This window comes from Ambystoma mexicanum, chromosome 3p (genome assembly GCF_040938575.1).
Source record: "Ambystoma mexicanum isolate Mex_15411 chromosome 3p, UKY_AmexF1_1, whole genome shotgun sequence".
NCBI classification, from domain to species: Eukaryota; Metazoa; Chordata; class Amphibia; order Caudata; family Ambystomatidae; genus Ambystoma; species Ambystoma mexicanum.
The window spans coordinates 362316722-362339686 of NC_090925.1; the positions used below are offsets into that span (position 1 = coordinate 362316722).

General features: G+C 47.3%; 1 protein-coding gene across 1 annotated transcript in view; it reads right to left on the reverse strand.

Moving 5' to 3' along the window:
- NOL4L (nucleolar protein 4 like) overlaps positions 1-22965 on the reverse strand; it is an 843583-nt gene that overhangs the window by 619962 nt on the left and 200656 nt on the right. The window contains exon 2 of the mRNA XM_069651017.1: positions 1323-1478. Within this exon, the coding sequence (XP_069507118.1) occupies positions 1323-1478 (156 nt within the window). The remainder of the gene's footprint in view (positions 1-1322; positions 1479-22965) is intronic.

A 22965-nucleotide genomic window follows, 5' to 3' on the forward strand; every position in this document is an offset into this window, starting at 1 on the left:
ACTAGAGGCATGAAGATCTGCTATGTGTCGGGCATTGCCAATCCGGCTGAAACCTTATTCTGGGTCAGACTTTAAAAGAAGTGGGGGGCCAGAGAGCAGTGGACACTCGCAGGGATTAAAGATCTTAACCACCCATATGGGGTGATTAAGCTCTGTCTACCACTGGACAATGGCGGGCGCTCGGAGTGTCAAAAAGGCTGCCAGAAAATGGATCACACACAGAGAACTGATTGGGGGTGGCAGGAAACCCTAGTCCCGTTGTTTGTTCTGCAGCGGGCTGCTGTTAATTCAGGTCCGAATGGATGTGTGTCAGAAGATGGGCCCCGGGGCCCAGTAATTCGCTAAGAGCCAGTGAGCTGGCACGGAAGTGGAAGCAGGGAGGCGCAATTGGTAGCCCAGGCCCACTATGAACCCCAGAAGTCTAGTGTGATTTTTCTTCATTTGCCTCTAAAGTAACGCACGGGGCAGATACAGGTGCCCTAGTGTGTTAGCAAAACCGAGCTGGTGACTGGTGTAGAGTGTAAAATGTTGGATCAAAGATCATCCAGTGCCACTTCCCATGATTCCAACGTACAGGCAAGGGCATGTGAGGCCATCTTCAATATCCCTATGGTTCTCGGGAAATCAGTGGGCGTACATCAAGACACTAGTATGATGGCGTGCGGCACACGTCCTCCGAGCACTTTAACCCTCACACCATACACACTCGCACCTGCATTCATTCATTCGAGATCCTTTACAAAATGCACTGCATGGGAAAAAAACCTTTTTGGTAAAACAATGCAGGAAAAGTGGTTACACAAATTTGGCTTGGTTGGGCCGAACACATCACCCGGACATCAATGTTAGTGTTTTACACTATCATTTAGCAAATACATACATTCTGTGAGTGGAAGTCTTTGTTAAGTTTCATGGAACAAATGGAACCCATGATCTGATTACAAATAGCAAGGACTGGGAAAGTGGTGTCCCAGTGGCATGGAGTCTTCTTGTCACCTCGCTATGGTCCCTCCAAAGTCAGGACTGAAGGGAAGTGCCTGCCAGGGCCCGGGTAAGCCCCTTATGTCTGTAGCTATGTACGAGGATACAGTGGTGGATCTAGCACTGTATTGGCTGCCCGGGCCGCCTTTCAGACACTCAGGTGCCTCGCCCTATTTCCCCCACAGTGGAGTGAACTGTTAATGGCCAGAGCCTCGTGAGAAGTCCTTGGCCACTCTAGTAACACAACTAACTCTGTCACTGTAGTCCCCCCCTGCAAATCCCCCCTGGATATGCACATGGCACCACCTCCCCCACACAGCGACTATGGCGCTCCTTCTCACCGCTCGGTAGGTTTTCTTCTGCCCCGCATGTTTGGCCGCCTTGCCGGGCTCCACTGCCGTCTCCACGTGCATGGAATAGATGATGTCGAAGAAATCCTCCACCACGGCGACCCGCTTCAGAGAGACCCCCTCGGGCTCTGACAGTCCATCTGCCCCCTGAAACAGAGCAGACAAGTCGAGTTAGTGCTGGCGGTGGGTGATGGGCAGGGGGCGATGAGATGGGCCTGAGGCCGGCCTAAAGGAGATGGGGCGGGGAGGCGGGCATGCCGAGGCTCCACACAGAGCCTCTATCCAACAGAGAATGGCTGGCGCGAGGCAAATATATATATATATATATATATATCTATGCAAGGAGCTGCGAGAGGACCCTGGCCTGCTGGCCTGAGACACACCTGTACCGGAAATGTGAGTGAACGCAGGGCTGGAAGTACCAAGGCCAGGACAATGAGATGAGCAATATGTAATAACAGACATTACAAAGAATCCTAGTAACTATAATAATGTGTTCTGTATAATGCTTGCGCTTTCACAACACTGCAAATAACAAGCATTAAGTTGGCTAGCTGCGCCGCCTTCCCCCAGGTAGTCTGCTTGGCACCAGATGCCTACATCCATCTCTAGGGGCACAGAAGCTGGACTGGCAGTGCATTGTGGGTACAGTTTGTCCATAGAGCGGGGGCAGGTGAATCTAACATCCTGCCATTGCAAACCTTACACCAAGTCATGAATTACACTTAAAAGTTATTCATAGCGTGCAGATAAAGTAGTGAACCCAAACTTTTATCTGCTTTCAGGGCTATGACCCCCATGCCTGTGCCTGCCATATGCGGCGAAGACCCTGTGACACGGCGAAGACCCTGTGAAACCAGCCCTACTGTGACAAGTTCACACAGACCAAGAAGAATACAAACCCACGACTACACACTCAACCCGAGAAGATGGAGTAATGAGGCTCAAGCCTCGGTATCCACTAATCACTGCTGATGGATAGAATCCATCAGTACGAAGAAGACAGCGAGCCATATGGAGCGCAATACACGATGAACGAAACGGTGCAGTTACTAAATCAAATGTGCCCTGCTGAAGTACTGATCTAGTCGCTTGGGACCGCAACCAAAAAAGCAATAATAAAAAAAAAGGAAAGAAGGTTAACACTTGTAATTGTTTATTTAGAACACGCTTAATACCCAGAGATGTCTGAGCGCGGAACCGGGGATCGAACATATGTTGCTCTGCATCCTCTTGCGAGCGTGTTGCCCCTGAGCTATCCTTCCAAGACAGTGTACAGTCAATTCTCAAAATGTCACTTGGCTCGCTATAGTTTTCGTGCACATTGCTCCCACTACGCCATCCAGCCCTGTATGTCATGTGTGCATGTACATAAATATATATGTATGGTGTGTGTATATGATATATACTCAATGATATATACTCAATGATATATACTCAGCGGATTAACTTTAGTTAAGAGTCAGTTAAGGTGAAACCATGTATCACAACCAAACCCAGGAAGTTCAGAGAGTGTTGAAGTGAGGGCAACCTTAACACAGAGCAACCCCCGGCTCCTGCCCGGGTCACTCCAAGTTTGGGGGTTGTCATCACTTCCAGCGCCCACGTAATTGCATGGGGTTTGTTGTTCTACACTCTTTCATCTTAACTGTGTGTTGACTTAAATTGTTTCACTGAGTGTCAAGGGTTTTGTTACACTACATCTTACCTTACCTATACTGGTAAATAACCATAGCCACAGGTCATAGCCCCTTCCCATGCCTTGGCTCATCGAGACACAGCGAAAGGCTCAGAAGCCTGAACACTGCTGGGCCAAATACAGGCTTTTTGCCCTTAAGTACTCTGCCCAGAAGCACACGCTTAGGGTCAGTATACATATATAAAGAAATCCTTGTGTTAGCCATGAGATAAATGAGGAAACCAAAAATAGTTTGATGGGTTTTCGATTGCTTTTCAGGGACCTTTTGCAAACATGGCAAAATCGGATTTCTGACCTACAACCCCACCCAAAATGTTATTGGGGGTTAAACATGCCCAGGCTCACCATGCAGTGAGTACATTCCAGACATAGGGCCTGGCATGATCAACACCTCTCTTCCTTCAGCGCTGCACTCTGGAGAATAGAGTTGAGCCACGTGACACATTTCGTCCAATTGCACACGTGGCTCCTCCACCTTTTCCTTATCCTTATCCTGCATTCCCAGGCATCGTCTCTATCCCTCACCTTCATCCCACCTATCCTCTCGACTTTGCTCCTCCTTACCTCTACGGAATGTTCTGTCCTACTGCACCATTGCTTCTCTGATAGGCAAAGTGCTTCAACGCCTTACCTATGGCAGGAGGCGCTATACGAATGAAAGACAACATAACGTAACAAGGACACACTATGGTAAAGCATGCAGCAATGAATTTCCCGTGGTAATGGGCAATTGCTGTGAAACTTGCCATTGTAATTTATTACATCAACATTCCATTTTGCTTTTTTTTTAATACAAAAGATATTCCATAATAAATGTGTAACTCACACAACAGTGTTTAATGCGCATAATCAAACACTAGATGTTTCCCAAGAGGACAGGAAACAAATCCAATGCATCTTGGATCGTTGATCCTTCATTGGGGGGATATCTGTCCCGGGATACACAGCATCAATGCTTTGTGACTAGTGCAGACCCCTACATATAGCAGCCACACTATGGTCACTTTATCAAGGGTATAATGCAACATATTGCCCCAGTTTCAACCATGGCCCTTGTAATAGAGTAAACGTTCCAGAATAGGATATTGCATTGTTGCACTGTTCAGAAAACCTATTGAAGAGCATAACAACACAACATGATCATATTTTGGAACAATTACTCTAACGCAAGTGCCATGATTGCAATTGGTGCAACATACTGTATTCCATTAGTTATTAAAAAAATGTATTATGTACTGTTTTTGTATAAACAAAAGCAGAGTGGGACGTTGATGTTATAACCTGCAGTAAAAGGTTCACAGAGATTCCCCAGTACCCCAGAAAGATTCCTGGGTTCCCGGTTTACTACAGGAATGAGCACCGTGCCACAGCTCACAGGGCTGAGAAGGATCCGGCGGCAGTTTCATGCCCGTCCTGGCCCTATTATAATCATCAGAGCTGTCTCTGATTCACCATTGGAGCAATCCCGCCTCTTGCTGATCTTGGACCTTTGGGCATAGAAGCTAAATTCCAGACCGAAGTAGGGATCCATCAGATTAGGCTATGAAACTACAGGCCTGCTTTGCTCTCTACTACAGAAGCCACCATTCTCAGCAAGGAGTTGGCTTATGTTCCAGGGTGACATGGCAGCAACGATGATCCCAGTAACCTGGGCACAATTCCACTTAAAGGCATTAATGAATTATATATGTCTCTGTCCCACAGAACTGAGTTTCCAATGGTAATTGGCAACTCGTCATGGCCACCATTACCCCCCCCCCCCACCGCCGACCTACCTATTTGAAAGGGGGCATGGTGGCTGGCTCCTCCTGAAATGACCTATGGGAATCTCTACTGGTCACTCAACACCCCATAGGGTTGGCTGAGAGGGGCATACGTAGCATGATGAAGGAGACCGCCCGGTATAATCGAGATGACCTTACGTGGTCTTTGTACCGCTCCGTTGTCCTCCTCCTCACCATCTACGGCTTTACCACATAGCACGTGTCCCGTGTAACAGAAGGAAAAACGTCCAAAAGGTAAAGTATGCATCAGCCCCGAATTTTATCTTAACATATAACCGGTTATCTTTAGCAAGGAACCGCAGATTGCATGACAATATCCCCCACTGAGACGTCTCTCTCTCGCAACTACCACCTGACCTTTATAATGCCTCAATAAGGTGTGAGGGGACCTCCTGGTAGATACCCTATAAATGTCCACCAAAGGAACACCAAGAACCTTAGTCTAAAATGTGGTCACTCTCCTGAATGACGACCCTGAATGATTGGTGGCAGAGCCAAGGCAACTGCAAAATAACCTATGACTATCAGAGACCCCACCCATCTAATTCTTGCTCCACAGAAACCTTTCTGAAGATAGATGGTGATGGCAAAGGGGATATCTTCTAGAACAGGTGGCTGGTGAATGGGGAATGCATGAAAGAGCTTCTCGGAAGAAGTGGCAGCGAACACAAAAAACAGCACAGAAATCAGGGTCGAATGGCACTGATGGAGCCAGGGCACCAGCCAGGGCACCAGCCAGGGCACTAGCCAGGGCACCAGCGGAGGCCACACTTCCTCTGAGACAGTGAACCAGACCAGCTGGTCGGGCTTGGTTCTTTTTATGCGCAATCTTAAGCGGATACTTTCTGGCACACCATAGATTTATAAAACGAGACTGTAGAGTTTAGATGGTCTGGGGTTTAATAAAGTAAAGGTGCAAGGGGGAAGAAAACAACCTTGGCACAGTGGCACAGTGATTGCCATGAGACAAAGAAATGGGTATGATATGTTATGGATACCCCGCCCCCCTACCCCGGTCCCCTGCATGCTATCTCACTTTAGAACAGTCACATTTCTAAGAATTCAAAGTAATTAGGAAACTTCTTGGTTATATTTCAAGAAATGATTTAGGAAATCTCTCATGTGGTTAAAGAAACAGAACATCTTTTATTAGTTCAGTGCAGCCTTGAGATCCACGGCTCCACGCGTTTCGGGCTACTTCCCTTCAACAGGAGCATAAGTCACAGAATCTGCTTATATCAAAATTAAGGAAGAAGAAAAACAGGTATAATTTGTAATCAGTGGTATTATCACCATCAATGAATTTGTTAAACCTGTCGATAATAATACATTATTTTTACCTCAAAATGAGGATAGAAACTCTTTGAATCCAATCTGGGTAAGTAAATTGAAATCCAATTTGGGGAAGTAGGAAATTAAATATATATGTAGCAACAGAAGTATACATAGTATAGGATAGGCAATTATTCAGTTTATTTTTATGTGCATTCAAATTCTAAATATCTTTGTTTAAAGAAATCAGATGAGTAAAGTGAACCCGGAGACTTTGCAGCTGTGCTGGCTGAAGCAGAGATGGGATTTGGAACGATGGAGAGGTTTTAAGGGGTGGGGCATGCAGGCAGCACCATCATAGAATTGTTTTACAAGTATAGTGTTTCCCACAGACCCATATATCCCACAAGGGTACCCGTTGCACTTGCACACTGTGAGGGAGAGGGGTGTTAAAAGGCTCATATCTAAATCATAGGCCCAACGCTGTACACACTGGTGCTGCCCTCTAGTGCCGGGAATGATCCCTACAGGCACAGGACAGTGTGACAGAAGAGGCCCTTCTGGTACATAAGCCCTGCACGGTGTGTAGAAGGAGGTCTGCATGAGGAGTGGGTACTCCGAATAAACACATCATCCCCGCATCGGCTACGGTTTCTGCTTTTAAACTGCTGTCCAAAGAGGAGGGCTGTATGCAGTATTGTAACCGAGGATCCCAGCCTAACGACGGGGAATAATCTATGAAAGATCCAATGCTGGAGAACTACCGTTCCCCTGGTATGAGGCCCAGCTGAGAGGCGCTGTTATGATGTGCCAGCATCCTGCCAGGTGAAGCATATGTTGGAGCTACTCTAACTGACAGAATCACCAGGAAGGATGTTAAGTCATGCCTTTGCATTTAACCTGCACACAACGGAAATCTCACCGAGTCCCTGCTGGCGAACCATTGGTTACTGTAATGAACACAAGGGCGAACTGGAATCGTTTACTGAGATTCCTGGAGTCTAGCCCCATGGAGCTCTGAGCTATTTGGCAGTCTGTTTTAAAATAACCGTTTTGAAAGACACTACTTTGGAGATTGGCTGGTCCAGAAGTCCCCCCGCCCCCCAACGTTTACTGCCCCCAAACCAGACTGGCTCATTTGAGAATCTAGGACAAGCCAGTGACTCGTATTTCCCCCTGGCAGTTTCTGAGGCTGAGGCTGGTACTGCAGTCAGAGTGGGCACAAGAGCACGATTAAATGCCTGGATACTGGTTGATATTTTTCAGATAATCGATAGGGAGTCCTAGAAAAATACAGATGAGTAGCTATAGGTATCATATCGATCCATAGATGGATAACTCCACAGATAGACAGCTTCCTTATGTAGAGAGACCAACAGATACATAGACTCACCTCAAGACAACAGACTGCAAACTAGATAAACAGATCGGCAGTCAGGAAGACACAACCAGAGCCAGATGCACTGGCAGATGGGTTGATGCCAACAAATTGTATAGAATTATATGTCCGATTACTATTAAAAAACATATACAGGAAGTAGAACACTTTGCTGGTGGTAGCAGGGATTTACCTCAGTGCATTTACATTGATATGCATTGGCAGCGATATACATGCATCAGTGCTCTGGAAAAGCGCAGACACTAGATACAGGTGTGGGGGTCAGAGGTATATTTTGTTTTTTTAAATATAAACAAGAGGGTGTCTTCCACCTGTTTGTGCACTTTACATTTTTTTTTAAATGATGCCTCATGCCTTATAATTTTATCCAGGAAAATCACTCAAACTTGAACGCCATCCCCTTTATCCCCGGACCGTAGAAGCGCCCCGATGATGGGCAAATTCTGTAATTCTACTGCCCAAGGGGAAGGTGGGGAGACAAAACAAGCTAGGGCAACCAACAGGCACTTCACAGGCTGCCAATAAAGGACAGCATGGTGGAACCAGGGCAGCGTGAGGACGAACCGCAAAGAATAGTCTGGAAGCGTACAAGAGGGAGGAAATCTGCCGAAAATCACAGACACGGACAGATACGCCCGGGTGAGCACGGAGAGGGAGGCAGGAATGGGGAAGCAGAATGAAGCGAGAGGATAAGGAAGGACAGGTACAAAGAGGGAAAGAGAACACAACTTTGAACAGACATCAGCACTATAAAGACCAGTCAGGTCTGCCAAAACAAGTAGCTTTGGGGGGCTGGGACAGAACTACAGAAGAGATCCTTTGAAGGATGTTGTCACAGAATCTTCTAAGCCCTGTGCCAGCTATTTATAGTAAAGTCATACTTACTTAGTAAGATTAGTTTTTTGGCTGTTATTTGCAAATGTATAATCTGGGGGCCATCTTGGACTGGTACCTGGTTCCTACAATACCTTTACCCAGAAGGTAGCAGAGCCTTTTTTTCCCTCAGTCGCCTCATTTTTGTTCTGCCCAATTTCCATCTGAGAGGCATCTTCCAACCTCCCTGTATTCCCCTTCTCATCAAGCACCCCTTCCTGTTGCCCCCTGTATCCTGACATGCCTTTACATTGAGATTTGGTGAATATATAGACATCAAACGAATTCATTTTTCTTCACTTCACCCAGTTTCATATTACTACAATATAAAATGAGAAAAAAAAATCTGATAAGCTTGAGCCGAAGTAAAGGGGGGCAACGCGCATGAAAACCTGGCGCTTGTCCGCTTCACAGGCGCGAACAAACAGAAAGACCATGTGCCAATTCACAAGAGGATACTTTGCTTCCTCTGGGATTGAATTCAGAGAAATGTGCACTTTCAATCTTGCCAAATGCACTCGATTTGCAACCACAAAAGGGTGTTGCATAGGCCGGGGTACCTTTGCATGGCATCGGTTTAGCTTGTGCATGAGCCGAATGTTTTGGAGGGCTAGAATGTGGTGGGTGCAGGATGGCCAAATAAAATCAGTCATTTAAGAAATCAAAATAGGAGTGCCCATGACATGGCCAAGGACAGGCAAAATGAAAGGGCAAACATCCATGGAGGAAGCCAGGCATGCTGAAGGTTTGCTGGTTCAAAAGGATGGCGGAAGGGACTTTCTTCATATTTATCTGGCTACAAACTGTCCCCGTTCAAGCACTTGGAGCAGCAACTGCACAGAGCACCTGCATAACAAACAACTCCCTCTAAGGTTGGACCCGCGAGTCATGAGACTATTTCCCATGAAGCACACAGACAGAGAATAGAATTTGACAATAATAAATTCCCTATTGGGCGGTACTGTGTGGGAATGGCCCACTGCCCAAACGTGCAAGCAAAGCAAGGGCATTTAACTTGGGCACAGAGGCGTAACACCAAATGTGGGGGCCCCCCTGCAAGCCCCGCTCAGCCCCCCACACTGCCACTGGCCCCCCTGCTGGGCATGAGCAGCAGGGGCCCCACACACCACGGGGGTCCCCGTTACGCCAGTGCTTGGGTTACCAGGAAAGGCATTATTGCCATTGCCACTGCGGGGTAACGCCTGTGTTGCAAGGGTCTGTTTTGTTGAAGAAAATAGGCAATGTAGAGCGTGCAACTCATTTATTCCAGCAAAAAAAAGTACAAGAAAGATGGCCACCATTTAAATGGTAGACAGGGGCTCCAAGAGAAGCCCCTCGCCCACTTCCATGGACACCCACGAAGATGGCAAGACGTGGCTGCCAGCAATGCAGGGTGCAAGACGGCATCTTTAAGAGTGGTGAGAGTTTTTATTTTTTAAGTACATAAAAAAATAGCAGCGATGCGGTGGGTGTGACCAGCCAACAGCTTGCTTTGAGCAAGATCTGCGACTTTTTGGTAAGGTTTGTGATGTGAGCAATCTGATTGGCTGCTTGCCCCTGCCTGGGTGGCACTGGAACAAGAGCGGGGGAGCTGTATATCAACGCTGGGAAACATTGCCAGTAGCTAAAAGATGTAAAATAACTTTACCATTTTTACAATTGAAAAATTAATAAATGCCATTTGCAGCTACCGACAAATAGTTGTTCTTATGCCAGCGTGCCCCTAAGGAAGTTACTCGGGGCAAGTTGAGCGTTTGTGTTTCCGCTGTGTTACTTGCTTCTTCAGGGCATGCCCCACCACGCTGATTCTGAACATGCAAGGTAAACTTTGCGAATGAGCAAAAATGTGTCATTTGCGCACAGAAGTAAAATTGCGCTCGCTCCAAATAAATGTTCTTTACGCATGGCGCCCCTCATGTTTAATCTTCTAAAAAGAGTTGAGGGACAGGGTCGTTCTATCTAAATGGCTCAATCACAAAGAGGATTCTATCCTATTTAAGGTAACAACAAACTAGCTGAAACGCTGTCGTCGAAATCTATCCAAGAAATGGCACGTGCTAGGTAGTAGGGAACATTGGGGTAAGTTGGCTAAAAGCTTGTCACTGCAAACCTTTAAACAAAACCCTGGAAAGATGATGGCCAAATTACTGCAAAGCCCATGATCCACGGCCCCCTTACAAATGAATCTATGTACGCTGCCTATTGCCGTTGACGAGCAGTGCATACGATGGACATACTACTCGGGAGCCTGCAACCGTTGGCTCGCCAGATGTTTTGGACTACAATTCCCATCTGCTCTAGTCAGCAAGGTCGATGCTGAGGGACAATGGGGGAAGTCATCAAAAACACCTGGAGATGCACAGGTTGCAGAACCTGGTACTACTTCAACTATACCTTTTCCCAATGCTTTACATACGATGCACTACGCGGAGAGAAAATGCTTCAAATTAAACCCCGGAACGGCTTTCTAGCGGTGGATAAAAAACTAGGCCAGTTGCCAAACTACCTAATGAAACATCCAAGTTGGGAATCCAGAGACACATTCCTAAGGGCCTGCTTGAACTTAATCCACACAGGAGAAATACTAGACATTAGAGGGCAAAGCCACAAGGCAATCAAACTATGTAACATCTGTGAAGATCCAGCTAAGCAAAACCTGAGCCATATACTTCGGTTTTGTGGTGGTACATGCGACACAAGAGTGAACTACCTCTCCAAATTTGTAGACAAGGAGAACTGGCTTCTCTCAGAAAATGTGTTGATCTCAGGGCATAATACCGCTATAACATTAGCAGTCGGCCAGATTCTCCAAAGAACTGGAGTAACCCACAAGGCTGAACTGCATGGGGTAGGCGGTACATAAAAGTCCAAACAGTCACGATAAAGAAGTGGCCAAGATTTGGTTGGCCTAAGATCAAAGACAGTAGTCCTCTGGTGGAAAAACTCTTTTTTACTCTTTTATCATGTTTCTTTGCCCATAATCACTGTTGTTTTATATGTCAAAAGAAGTTAATTCTCTTTTTCTTTGTTCCTTTTCGGATACTCCTATTCAAATGTATACATTCTAAAATTAATGTCCTAACTGCTGTAATTTTTGTAAAGGTCTATGTATGTCCAAAACAAATGAAAACAAAAGAATAAAAAAAAAGAGAGGGGTGCCTCGCTGAGCTCCCTGTTACCATTTTTTTGGCTACAAAAGGGTCTCTGGTTGGAAGTGCATTTCTAGTTCAATGGGAAGGATGAGGGAGGGCTGGGATTACTACTCGGAGCATCGCTCTGTGGCGGTGGAACTATTTATGGGTACATGTCATAATGTCACCTACCAAAATACCACCCTAAAATAGAAAGGATGTGCAAAAATTCACCCCTCCATTAAATACATTCAACAAAAAGTAAACCTTTTAAACCTCCTATACGATGTATTGAAAATAACAAAATATAAGCCTTTGCAAATTGTCCACATTTGTTCTAAAAATCAGACAATACATGATGTACTTTTAGAGGTTAATACGCCTCCCAGCTCCATTCTTGCCTGCGGCTAACCTTCCATTCCCTCGCACCCGACAACTCACCCCCAGGCACCCTGAACTGGTGTAGCCTTTTTGTTTTTGAAAAATCTCTTATTTCACATTGTCGATAGATTGCGCTCTTTATATAGAGACTTCCTTTATCTTCCACTTAATGTTTTTAACCTGTCACTGTGATTTAACTCCCCTGCATAGAGGGCTACGGAGATGGTTTCTGCAGGTCTCATCTGTGCATTTTCAATCCAATGTCACGTGCTCATGACATTCTAAATCAAAATGAATCGGATTGTGAAAGAGAAATAATTGTGTAAACATGCCAGAATTAAGCAAACAAAGCTCTATCCACAACCTATGCCGCTCTACACACAGGCGACTGCACACACTCGAGGACCCTCTGAGGAATTCCCCCAAAACCTGGTAGTTCAACAGGTCAAAAGAAAGAGAAGACCACTAATATTCTTGCTGGGGAGGCTGGACACATTGGGACACATAGGACCGCTCGATGCACCTGGGATACTGACGCCTTTCCTTGAGCCTATGCAAAGACCTCATACTCTACTCTGGGCAAGCAAGTGGACTCAACGCATTCCAAGGCTGTACCAGCGAGGCAACTAACTCCAGTTCAGGACATGCCACCATCTGATGCAAAGACCTCATACTCTGCTCTGGGCAAGCAAGTGGACTCAACTCATTCCAAGGCTGTACCAGCGAGGCAACTAACCCCAGTTCAGGACATTCCACCATCTGATGCAAAGACCTCATACTCTGCTCTGGGCAAGCAAGTGGACTCAACTCATTCCAAGGCTGTACCAGCGAGGCAACTATCCCCAGTTCAGGACATTCCACCATCTGATGCAAAGACCTCATACTCTACTCTGGGCAAGCAAGTGGACTCAACTAATTCCGAGGCTGTACCAGCGAGGCAACTAACCCCAGTTCAGGACATTCCACCATCTGATGCAAAGACCTCATACTCTACTCTGGGCAAGCGAGTGGACCCAACTGATAGCGAGGCTGTACCAGCGAGGCAACTAACCCCAGTTCAGGACATTCCACCATCTGATGCAAAGACCTCATACTCTGCTCTGGGCAAGCAAGTGGACTCAACTCATTTCGAGGCTGTACCAGAGAGGTAACTAACCCCAGTTCAGGACATTCCACCATCTGATGCAAAGACCTCATACTCTACTCTGGGCAAGCAAGTAGACTCAACTCATTCCGAGGCTGTACCAGCGAGGCAACTAACCCCAGTTCAGGACATTCCACCATCTGATGCAAAGACCTCATACTCTACTCTGGGCAAGCGAGTGGACCCAACTGATAGTGAGGCTGTACCAGCGAGGCAACTAACCCCAGTTCAGGACATTCCACCATCTGATGCAAAGACCTCATACTCTGCTCTGGGCAAGCAAGTGGACTCAACTCATTTCGAGGCTGTACCAGCGAGGCAACTAACCCCAGTTCAGACATTCCACCATCTGATGCAAAGACCTCATACTCTACTCTGGGCAAGCGAGTGGACCCAATTGATAGCGAGGCTGTACCAGCGAGGCAACTAACCCCAGTTCAGGACATTCCACCATCTGATGCAAAGACCTCATACTCTGCTCTGGGCAAGCAAGTGGGCTCAACTCATTTCGAGGCTGTACCAGCGAGGTAACTAACCCCAGTTCAGGACATTCCACCATCTGATGCAAAGACCTCATACTCTACTCTGGGCAAGCAAGTAGACTCAACTCATTCCGAGGCTGTACCAGCGAGGCAACTAACCCCAGTTCAGGACATTCCACCATCTGATGCAAAGACCTCATACTCTACTCTGGGCAAGCAAGTGGACCCAACTGATAGCGAGGCTGTACCAGCGAGGCAACTAACCCCAGTTCAGGACATTCCACCGTCTGATGCAAAGACCTCATACTCTACTCTGGGCAAGCAAGTGGACTCAACAGATAGCGTGGCTGTGCCAGCGAGGTAACTAACCCCAGTTCAGGACATTCCACCATCTGATGCAAAGACCTCATACTCTACTCTGGGCAAGCGAGTGGACCCAACTGATACCGAGGCTGTATCAGCGAGGTAACTAACCCCAGTTCAGGACATTCCACCATCTGATGCAAAGACCTCATACTCTACTCTGGGCAAGCAAGTGGACTCAACTCATTCCAAGGCTGTACCAGCGAGGCAACTAACCCCAGTTCAGGACATTCCACCATCTGATGCAAAGACCTCATACTCTACTCTGGGCAAGCGAGTGGACTCAACTGATACCGAGGCTGTACCAGCGAGGTACCTAACTCCAGTTCAGGACATTCCACCATCTGATGCAAAGACCTCATACTCTACTCTGGGCAAGCGAGTGGACTCAACTGATACTGAGGCTATACCAGCGAGGTAACTAACCCCGGTTCAGGACATTCCACCATCTGATGCAAAGACCTCATCCTCTACTCTGGGCAAGCGAGTGGACTCAACTGATAGCGAGGCTGTACCAGCGAGGTAACTAACCCCAGTTCAGGACATTCCACCATCTGATGCAAAGACCTCATACTCTACTCTGGGCAAGCAAGTGGACTCAACTCATTCCAAGGCTGTACCAGCGAGGCAACTAACCCCAGTTCAGGACATTCCATCATCTGATGCAAAGACCTCATACTCTTCTCTGGGCAAGCGAGTGGACTCAACTGATACCGAGGCTGTACCAGCGAGGTACCTAACTCCAGTTCAGGACATTCCACCATCTGATGCAAAGACCTCATACTCTACTCTGGGCAAGCGAGTGGACTCAACTGATACTGAGGCTATACCAGCGAGGTAACTAACCCCGGTTCAGGACATTCCACCATCTGATGCAAAGACCTCATACTGTACTCTGGGCAAGCGAGTGGACCCAACTGATACCGAGGCTGTACCAGCAAGGTAACTAACCCCAGTTCAGGACATTCCACCATCTGATGCAAAGACCTCATACTCTACTCTGGGCAAGCAAGTGGACTCAACTCATTCCAAGGCTGTACCAGCGAGGCAACTAACCCCAGTTCAGGACATTCCATCATCTGATGCAAAGACCTCATACTCTTCTCTGGGCAAGCGAGTGGACTCAACTGATAGCGAGGCTGTACCAGCGAGGTAACTAACTCCAGTTCAGGACATTCCACCATCTGATGCAAAGACCTCATACTCTACTCTGGGCAAGCGAGCGGACTCAACTGATAGTGAGGCTGTACCAGCGAGGTAACTAACTCCAGTTCAGGCTGCACCAGCGAGGTAATTAACCCCAGTTCAGGACATTCCACCATCTGATGCAAAGACCTCATACTCTACTCTGGGCAAGCGAGTGGACCCAACTGATACCGAGGCTGTACCAGCGAGGCAACTAACCCCAGTTCAGGACATTCCACTATCTGACCACAAAGACTCTCTGTCACACTCAGCGCAAAGGGCAGCTAGAATAAGCAGGCCATGTCACCCTCCACTGCCACAACACGAATGACTCAAGACAGCCGGCAGACTGGTAAACCTCCTCAGTCCAGGATCCTTCCAGTATCTCCTGTCCTGCTATCCTGATGCCATTTTATTTCCAACCATACATTACACAACTGGCATGACACAAACACACTGCAGTAGAACACCTCCCAGTAGCACTCACCTGGTTTGCAGTAACTCTACCTGAGCACAGCTGAACTATGCTTATACACAACTCCCAAAGTTTCTCCACCACAAATCACTTGGGAAATGACCAGCGCACTAACCCTTGAGCTTTTCTGATATCCACTCGTCAACCCTTCGGTGTTTCACATCTTGCCCTTCTTACCCCTCCCACTAATCCTCTTTTCCCTCCGCACTTTCCTCAAGCACCGAGCGCCAAGTGGTTGGCCAAATGGCTGTTGCACTATACAAGGCCGCTTTTCATTTCTCGAATGTGTTAAACGCCTCTTTGCTTCATAAATGTGAAAATATAATATAAAGCACAAAACTCAACTGTGAACACCTACTTTTTTGAAGTTCAATCAAGTTTTGTAATGAACACAGATCATACAAAGAGGGCCACAAAACGTGTACCGAGGGACTACGCCCTTACATCCTCTGGACCAGTATGAAATGATTCCATGTGCCATGCTTCAAAGGTAGGAGGAGCCCCTGTCCCTGTGGGGCGCTCGGTTAGCACGAACCCTAGGACAAGGCATTTTGTAAGTGTCTGCCCCTTTTCATGAAGCGCGTCTTGCCCAGAAACACGATCTTCAGCATCGAAGACAACCTCCACTCTGCAGTCCTGGACACGACATCCAGCACGTGCTACTAAACTCTGTCGCTATTGGACAGAAAGGGTGCAGTGGACGTTAAGCAGAAACATCAATCGGCGTTGTATCCCATGTAAACCTCTTGTAGGCACCCTGGCCTTTGTACAGAGCCAGAGAATAAACTTGAGTTCATTTGAGCCCTGCCACCCTCCTGCTGTGTCTGCACGCCCCTTTCCATTCCAGACCTTGCCCTGGGCCACCTAAATGTGAGTTCCTGCTATGTCTCGTTTTTAAGGAGTGTTTTCCAAGGAGATTTCTTTATGTTTTATTCTGGTTTTGGGCCGGGCTGAAGAGATGTTGGTTGGCGGGTGCATGTGTGGCACGCTCGTCCAAAAAGCATGCTGAGCAGGTGCCTTTTGAGCATTCCTGCAAGTAACTTCCATTGTGTCTGTTATTTGTGATGGCATGTGTCATGCCAGTTTGTGTAGTGTATGGACGGTTGGAAATGAAATGGGAGCAGGTTAGCAGGACAGGCGACACTGGAAGGATCCTGGACTGACTGAGAAGGTTTACCAGTCTGCCCGCTGTCTTGATTCATTCTTCTTGTGGCAGTGGAGGGTGACATGGCCTGCTTATTCTAGCTGTCCTATGTGACAGAGAGTCTGTGTGGTCAGATGGTGGAATATCCTGAACTGGGGTTAGTTAACTCGCTGGTATAGCCTCGGTATCCACTTGCTTGCCCAGAGTAGAGTGTGAGGCCTTTGCAAAGGCTCAAGGGTTCCAGGTCCTCTGCTGGGGATTGTTTAATGGGCGTCACCTTTATGGCATGCTAGTCCCGATCCAGGTACTGGGGTTCTTTTTCATTTAGTCTGGTTTTTGGGGGCACTGCATAGGTATTAGTTACCAGGCTTGATGTGCTGGGCATGTAGGGTGTGCTCGTCTATTTGGGTAGGTAGATCATGGCTCTTTACCCTTCGTTCTAGTTTGGGTGTCATTGTGAAAATATTTGGTGGTGGGCTTGCTGTGCTGCGCCTGTATGTCATGCTTGAGTAGGGGCCCTTTCCTGCAGGTGTGTTCCTTGTTGTCATCTGTTCCTGGTGTTTTTCAAGGTGGGATTTTTCATGCTGTGTGGGTGCCAGGTGGACCAGTGTTGATAATGCTTAAGGGTGCCCATGTATGGTGTCCTGGCCCAAAGCAATACGGTTTCATGCTCTTTTGGATTTTGTAGGTTAGTTCTTTGTTGAGTCTTTGTTCCTTGTGTTCCCCCTAGTTGGAGCGTTTGCTAGGGAGGGGGGCAGGTGGTCCAATGGGGACACTTTTCAAAGTGCTGTGGCTATTCTTCTATTATTCCGTTGTGAGCGGTCCTCTTTAGAATTTCTCAGAATGCTAGCGGGTCTTGTGCTGCCTGGAGTCCTTTAGCCAATTGAACATTTGACTTTGTCGGTGATGAAGGCTAGGCTTCCATATTTGCTCTGCTCATAGAGTGTTTATTCAATGTGTTGGTCCCGGCTAGATCTGAGGATCTTTTGGGGTTTGGGTGGGAGGAATTCCTGTCACTGACCACGCAGTGCTCCGTGAGCAGTGCAGGAAGCTTTAAAAAGGGCCCTTTTCTTAGCTGATAGCCAGTGGAGGCTTCTCGGGACTGCGTGATGCGTTCCCTCATGTCTCAGTAGAAGTCTTGCCACAAGGGTTTGGACATTTTTTACTTTCATGGTGGGGTCTCTGGCATACCGAGGTATAGGCTGTTAGTGTAGTTGATTCTTGAATGTATCAGTGACTTGATGATTGACTGACCTGTATGGGAATCTAAGACGTGCCATGTTACGTCTGATTTCACAGATGGGACGTAGGTGGGAAAAGCATGTTCTTACGATGAAGGTAACTTGTGACTCTAGTGTGAGCCCCCTGTCCAGGAGAAAACCAAGAGTTGTTATCACTTTTAAGGTTTCTGGTGTCATTTCCATTTCTATGGGACAGGGAAGCGGTGGATACATGTGTTTGTGGCCTGTTATTGTGGGGGCTACCATGATCGCGTTTTGTTTGGGTTTAGTGTCAGATTCTTATTGCTCATCCTGATCGTACTCATCAGTTCAGGATGAAAACCCACCGCCAGCTGCCACAACAAATCCCAGGTGCAAACAGTGCCCACAATCTCAAGAGAGTAGCTTACTTCCACCCAGTATCATGTATGCATCTAATAAAACCCTAAGAAATGACTCCTCCTTAGGTCCCCGCAGGAACCACTCCCCATAGTACATTGGCTATGAGGGCAAGGGACCCTCAAATAACACTCATAATTGGTTTTCAGCACCAGTTGCCTTGTACATAGCACATCGAGCATACACCTGTTAATAAAGCCATACAGTGTGCACATGAGAAGAGTAACGTGAGATTATTGTAAAGAGATTCATTTCCAGGTGTTCAGTTATGAATAACAACGTTTTTTTCAGAACAGAACAAAACAACCTAGACTGCCGCACAGGGAAAGTGTGGGGAGGCTGCAGCACCGCCCCCCACACACCCAACCACCCAGCCCCACAATCAGACCAGCAAAAGAACAGAGTCACGCAGTGGCACATTGACGCAGCGCCCACCAGTGCCGATGTATAGGCATGTACCTGAACATTCCAGAGCACCCATCTCGCAAATGTGATCCGTTGACTAGCAGCAATGAGGCAAAGTTTCACAGTCGCTGTTTCTTCGCCATTGTTCCACAGCAGCCTACTTCTCTCCAGCGGCCACGGTTCAACGGGCTCTCACCGTCCAATGCATTCCCCAGCGTATGTGAGGAGCGGCCGCCACCAGGATTGAAGCACAATACCAGGCCCCCATGGCAGGCCCTCTGCCATGAAACCAGTTAATTGTCACATGACCGGATTTGCCGTGCCTTGGCATTTGACCCCGACCTAAGGCAGGACCTTCAGCAACCATAGAAGGTATAGCCTTGTGACGCCTGCATGGGCCTTTCCTTGAATACCTGCTGGCTGCTCTGGAAGGCCCCCAGACTCGGCCTGCATGCTCAGCGATCCAAGGGAGCATAGAATGAAAGGTGCGCAAATATATGCCCTTTCCGCCCCTAAAGACTGCCCTCTTCATCCCACTCCTCCCTGATACCACGACAGGATAGGGCAGGCACGGGCCCAACGCTACCGCCCCAGGGAATGCCTCACTCAAAATGACTGTATATGATAGAACTATAGATGCAAGCAAATCCCCAAATGCAGCAGTAGTAGGAAGCAAAGCGTCAAGCCGGTATTGTTTCCCGCCCTTTTGCTTTGGGTTCCAGGAAGCTCTCCACCATATTCAAATGTCCTAGTGATCCCAGGAGGGCCGCCTCTTCCAAAGGTTCCGGGTCCAGGTCGATCAGGATGGCTTTTGCTCTTTCGTGCTCCTGGAAACAGGGGGTTTGCCTCTCTGCCACAACTCAGAAAGTCGCTGGATAAAGCATACAGCAGTTAAAGTGCTTGACCCTGGCATTCCCCTTTGCCCTTATGTAAAGCTGCTCATTATCCACAACATCCTTGTTCAGGTCCCCAAAAACCATTATCTTGTCCCTCCCCAGTTCAAGCCGCCTATTTCCCGGCTCATGCTTGGCATCATTTCCCTCACAGGAAATCTCAAAGACTTCACGAAGTGGTGAGGTCTCTGGCCTTGCTGTGGCTTGGGGGCCTGGCTCCTGGGAGCCTTTTCAATTTCCAGCACTCTGGGTGCACATGAAGCATTTTACAAAGGGCCACTTGAATAAAATCAATTTGGTTTCTCATTTGGCACATTTTTAGGAAAGCAGGCAACATGGATGTTAGTCCTACAAGAGAGGTTCTCTTGTGGAGGCAAGTTTGTCCTTCTGAGCTCTGAGATCCAGATTGGATCAGCCAAGTCAGTGGCCCTGTCGCAGTTGATACTCTGCCCTCCACGGAGTCCACCGGAGCTGTATAGCCTAATCGGCTTTTCCATCCATCAGTTGGTCTTCCCTTGCCTGGGGAATCCTTCTCAATGGGCTGGTCTCACGGTTCTCACCTAGGGTGTAGAGGAAGCAAGGGAGCAGCTCCCAAGCTGCCACCTTCATTCACTGCTGGCAGTTCTCACTCCTAGCCTTTCTGTAATGGAATGTGCCAGCCTGTGCCTCAGCGATCATGAGAAGGTACACGTGTATTCTGAGTGAGGGGTGGTGCCAGACATGTGAGGGACACGATGCACGTTAACAGTTACAGTGTTTCTCTTTTGACAGTTATAGAAGGACTTATCAGTATCACCACAAGCAGGGGGGCTCGTTCCTCACAGGTTGGGGATATAAAGGGACTGGATATTTAAGAATAACATGCTCAAGGAAAATAAGAAAGTTAGGTGAAGATCTACAAGTTTATCTGGGAGCAGGGCGGCCTACGTCCACTGACTTAGGACTTCCCGATCATTGGATGAAATCCTGAGGAAACCATGTTCTCTGCTGACCAATCAAGAGATACCAGCCTACACACCTCTCAAGAATGATGAAACGAGAAACCTGCAGAAGAAAAGAAATGGGTCAAAAATGAAGAGCCATGATGTTCCTTTCCCACGCTTTGACATCGGACAACCTTAACTCCAGCTGAACAGTGTATTCTCCCAGCTAGCCAATATGTTCGCATGGGAGAATGTGACAAAACTGCTGGTTCAATCTGGCACCTTTTGTTGGTGTATTCTCAAGTACATTTATAGGGATTAATGTGCCTCAGTCTCTAGGTTCAGGTGTCCTTATGTGCAGAGGTGAGGCAGCAAGTTTTTCCTGGCTAGAGCGGGATAGATGTCAAGCGCTGTGGATTGATTAGATTTGAAATGATGGATACATCATGGAGCCTTGTCTCTACAGGCCCCTCCTACTCTCACCAGAAACAAGAAGAACATTACGCTAGAAAGACTCATCCCGAATCTACTCCCCACACTCAACTCACTCCCTGATAGCCTGGAACTAGAGATCCTGGTTGAAGAATATAACAAGGTCATGACTACCTCGTTGGACCTCATCGCCCCACTTAAACTCAGACCTAGCAAACCTAAAACGCACCTTAACAAATGGTACACACCATTCCTCAGAAACTTAAGGCAGCAAAAAAGAAACTGCAAGGCCACCTGGAAAAAATCCCCTTCAGCCGCAAACAAACTTAAACTCTCCAAACTAGCTGCACTGTACAAAAAAGAAATCTACCTGGCCAAACGAACCTCCTTTGACTCTCGCATAACCCAAGCTAAATCTAATATGAAAGAACTCTTCTCCATACTTAAAGAAGTAGAAACCCCCATACTACCCCCTGATACCTGCACCAAAGATAAAAACTGGTGTTCAGACATTCAAAATGCCTTGGCAAATAAGATTGTGACCCTTCAAAGCAAAATCTCTAGCAAAAAGGCTACATTAAAAGACACTCTCCCCTCCAAAACCCCGGACAAGTTCACGGCCAAAGATCCCTTCCTTTTCAAATTATCTAAAGTCAATACTCTTGATGTAGAAAAAAATTATCCTGTCCTTGAAACCATCGTACTGCCAGTGAGATCTATGCCCAGCACAGATCATTAAAGACGCCGCTCGTGACCTCTCCCCTTTCATCACTAAACTGATCAATGCCTCCTTCACCACCGGTTCCATCCCCACCAACCTAAAACAGTCCTGGGTACTTCCATTACTAAAAAAAACAACTCTCGACCCAGCCATACCTACAAATTACCGACCCATAACAACTGTTCCCTTCCTACTAAAAATCCTAGACAAGGTCGCTTATGTACAAATACAGAAGCACCTGGAAGAACACCACCTCTTAGGATCCAGACAATCAGGGTTCCGTCCTCAACACAGGACTGAAACTGCACTCATTGACCTGAAAGCCCAGATTGATACACTTAGGGACAAGGGGCAAGCTGGCCTACTCCTCCTCCTTGATTTATCGGCAGCCTTTGATTTGGTCGACCATTCCGTCTTATGCTCACACCTCCACACAGCAGCTCATTTCTCTCCAGAAGCCTTTACCTGGATTACCTCATTCCTCAACGGAAGAACTATGAGGGTCTTCTCGCCTACTGCTGCTGCAGACCCCATACCCATCACTTGTGGTGTCCCACATGGCTCCTGCGTCTCCCCTACACTGTACAACATATTTACCAAGCCCCTTTTCGATGATTTGGATCATCTCGGTATCACCTAAACTAATTACGCAGATGATACCCAGATCCTCCTTCCGCTTTCTAGAGATTATGGAAAGGATTTGGCCTTGCTAAATAGGTTGTATATCACCATTCAGGCATGGATGGCCACTCACGGACTATGCCTGAATGATGAGAAAACGGAGATCATCATCCTGGGTACCACATCCAGTTTAAAGAAACTCAGCCCGGCCTACAACTCCTTCATGATAGATGGGAACAACATCAAAGTTGGACAGGAGGTCAAAACACTGGGACTCTATTTGGATTCTAACTTCTCCTTCAAAAGACAACTGAGCTCCTTGGCATTCTCATCTGCATACACGTGCAAATTAATCCGCAAAGCCAAACCTTTTCTGTCAGACATTAGTTGCCTCACACTTGCTAGAGCCCTTATATTATCCCGCCTTGATTATTGTAACGCCCTTTACCTGGGAACTTCTAAGGCCACCACCAGCAAACTACAAACCCTCCAGAATAACGTCCTGAGAGCAGCCCTAGGCATCTCTAGAAGCGAGCACATCTCAGGTTTTAGCCAACAGAACAACTGGCTCTCTACCAGAGATAAAATCCTACTAAAAACAGCATCACTTACCTACAAATCTCTTAACAATGCCGCCCCGATCTACCTGATTAACAGATTCCATAGACAAGCTTCTTCGAGAACCCTC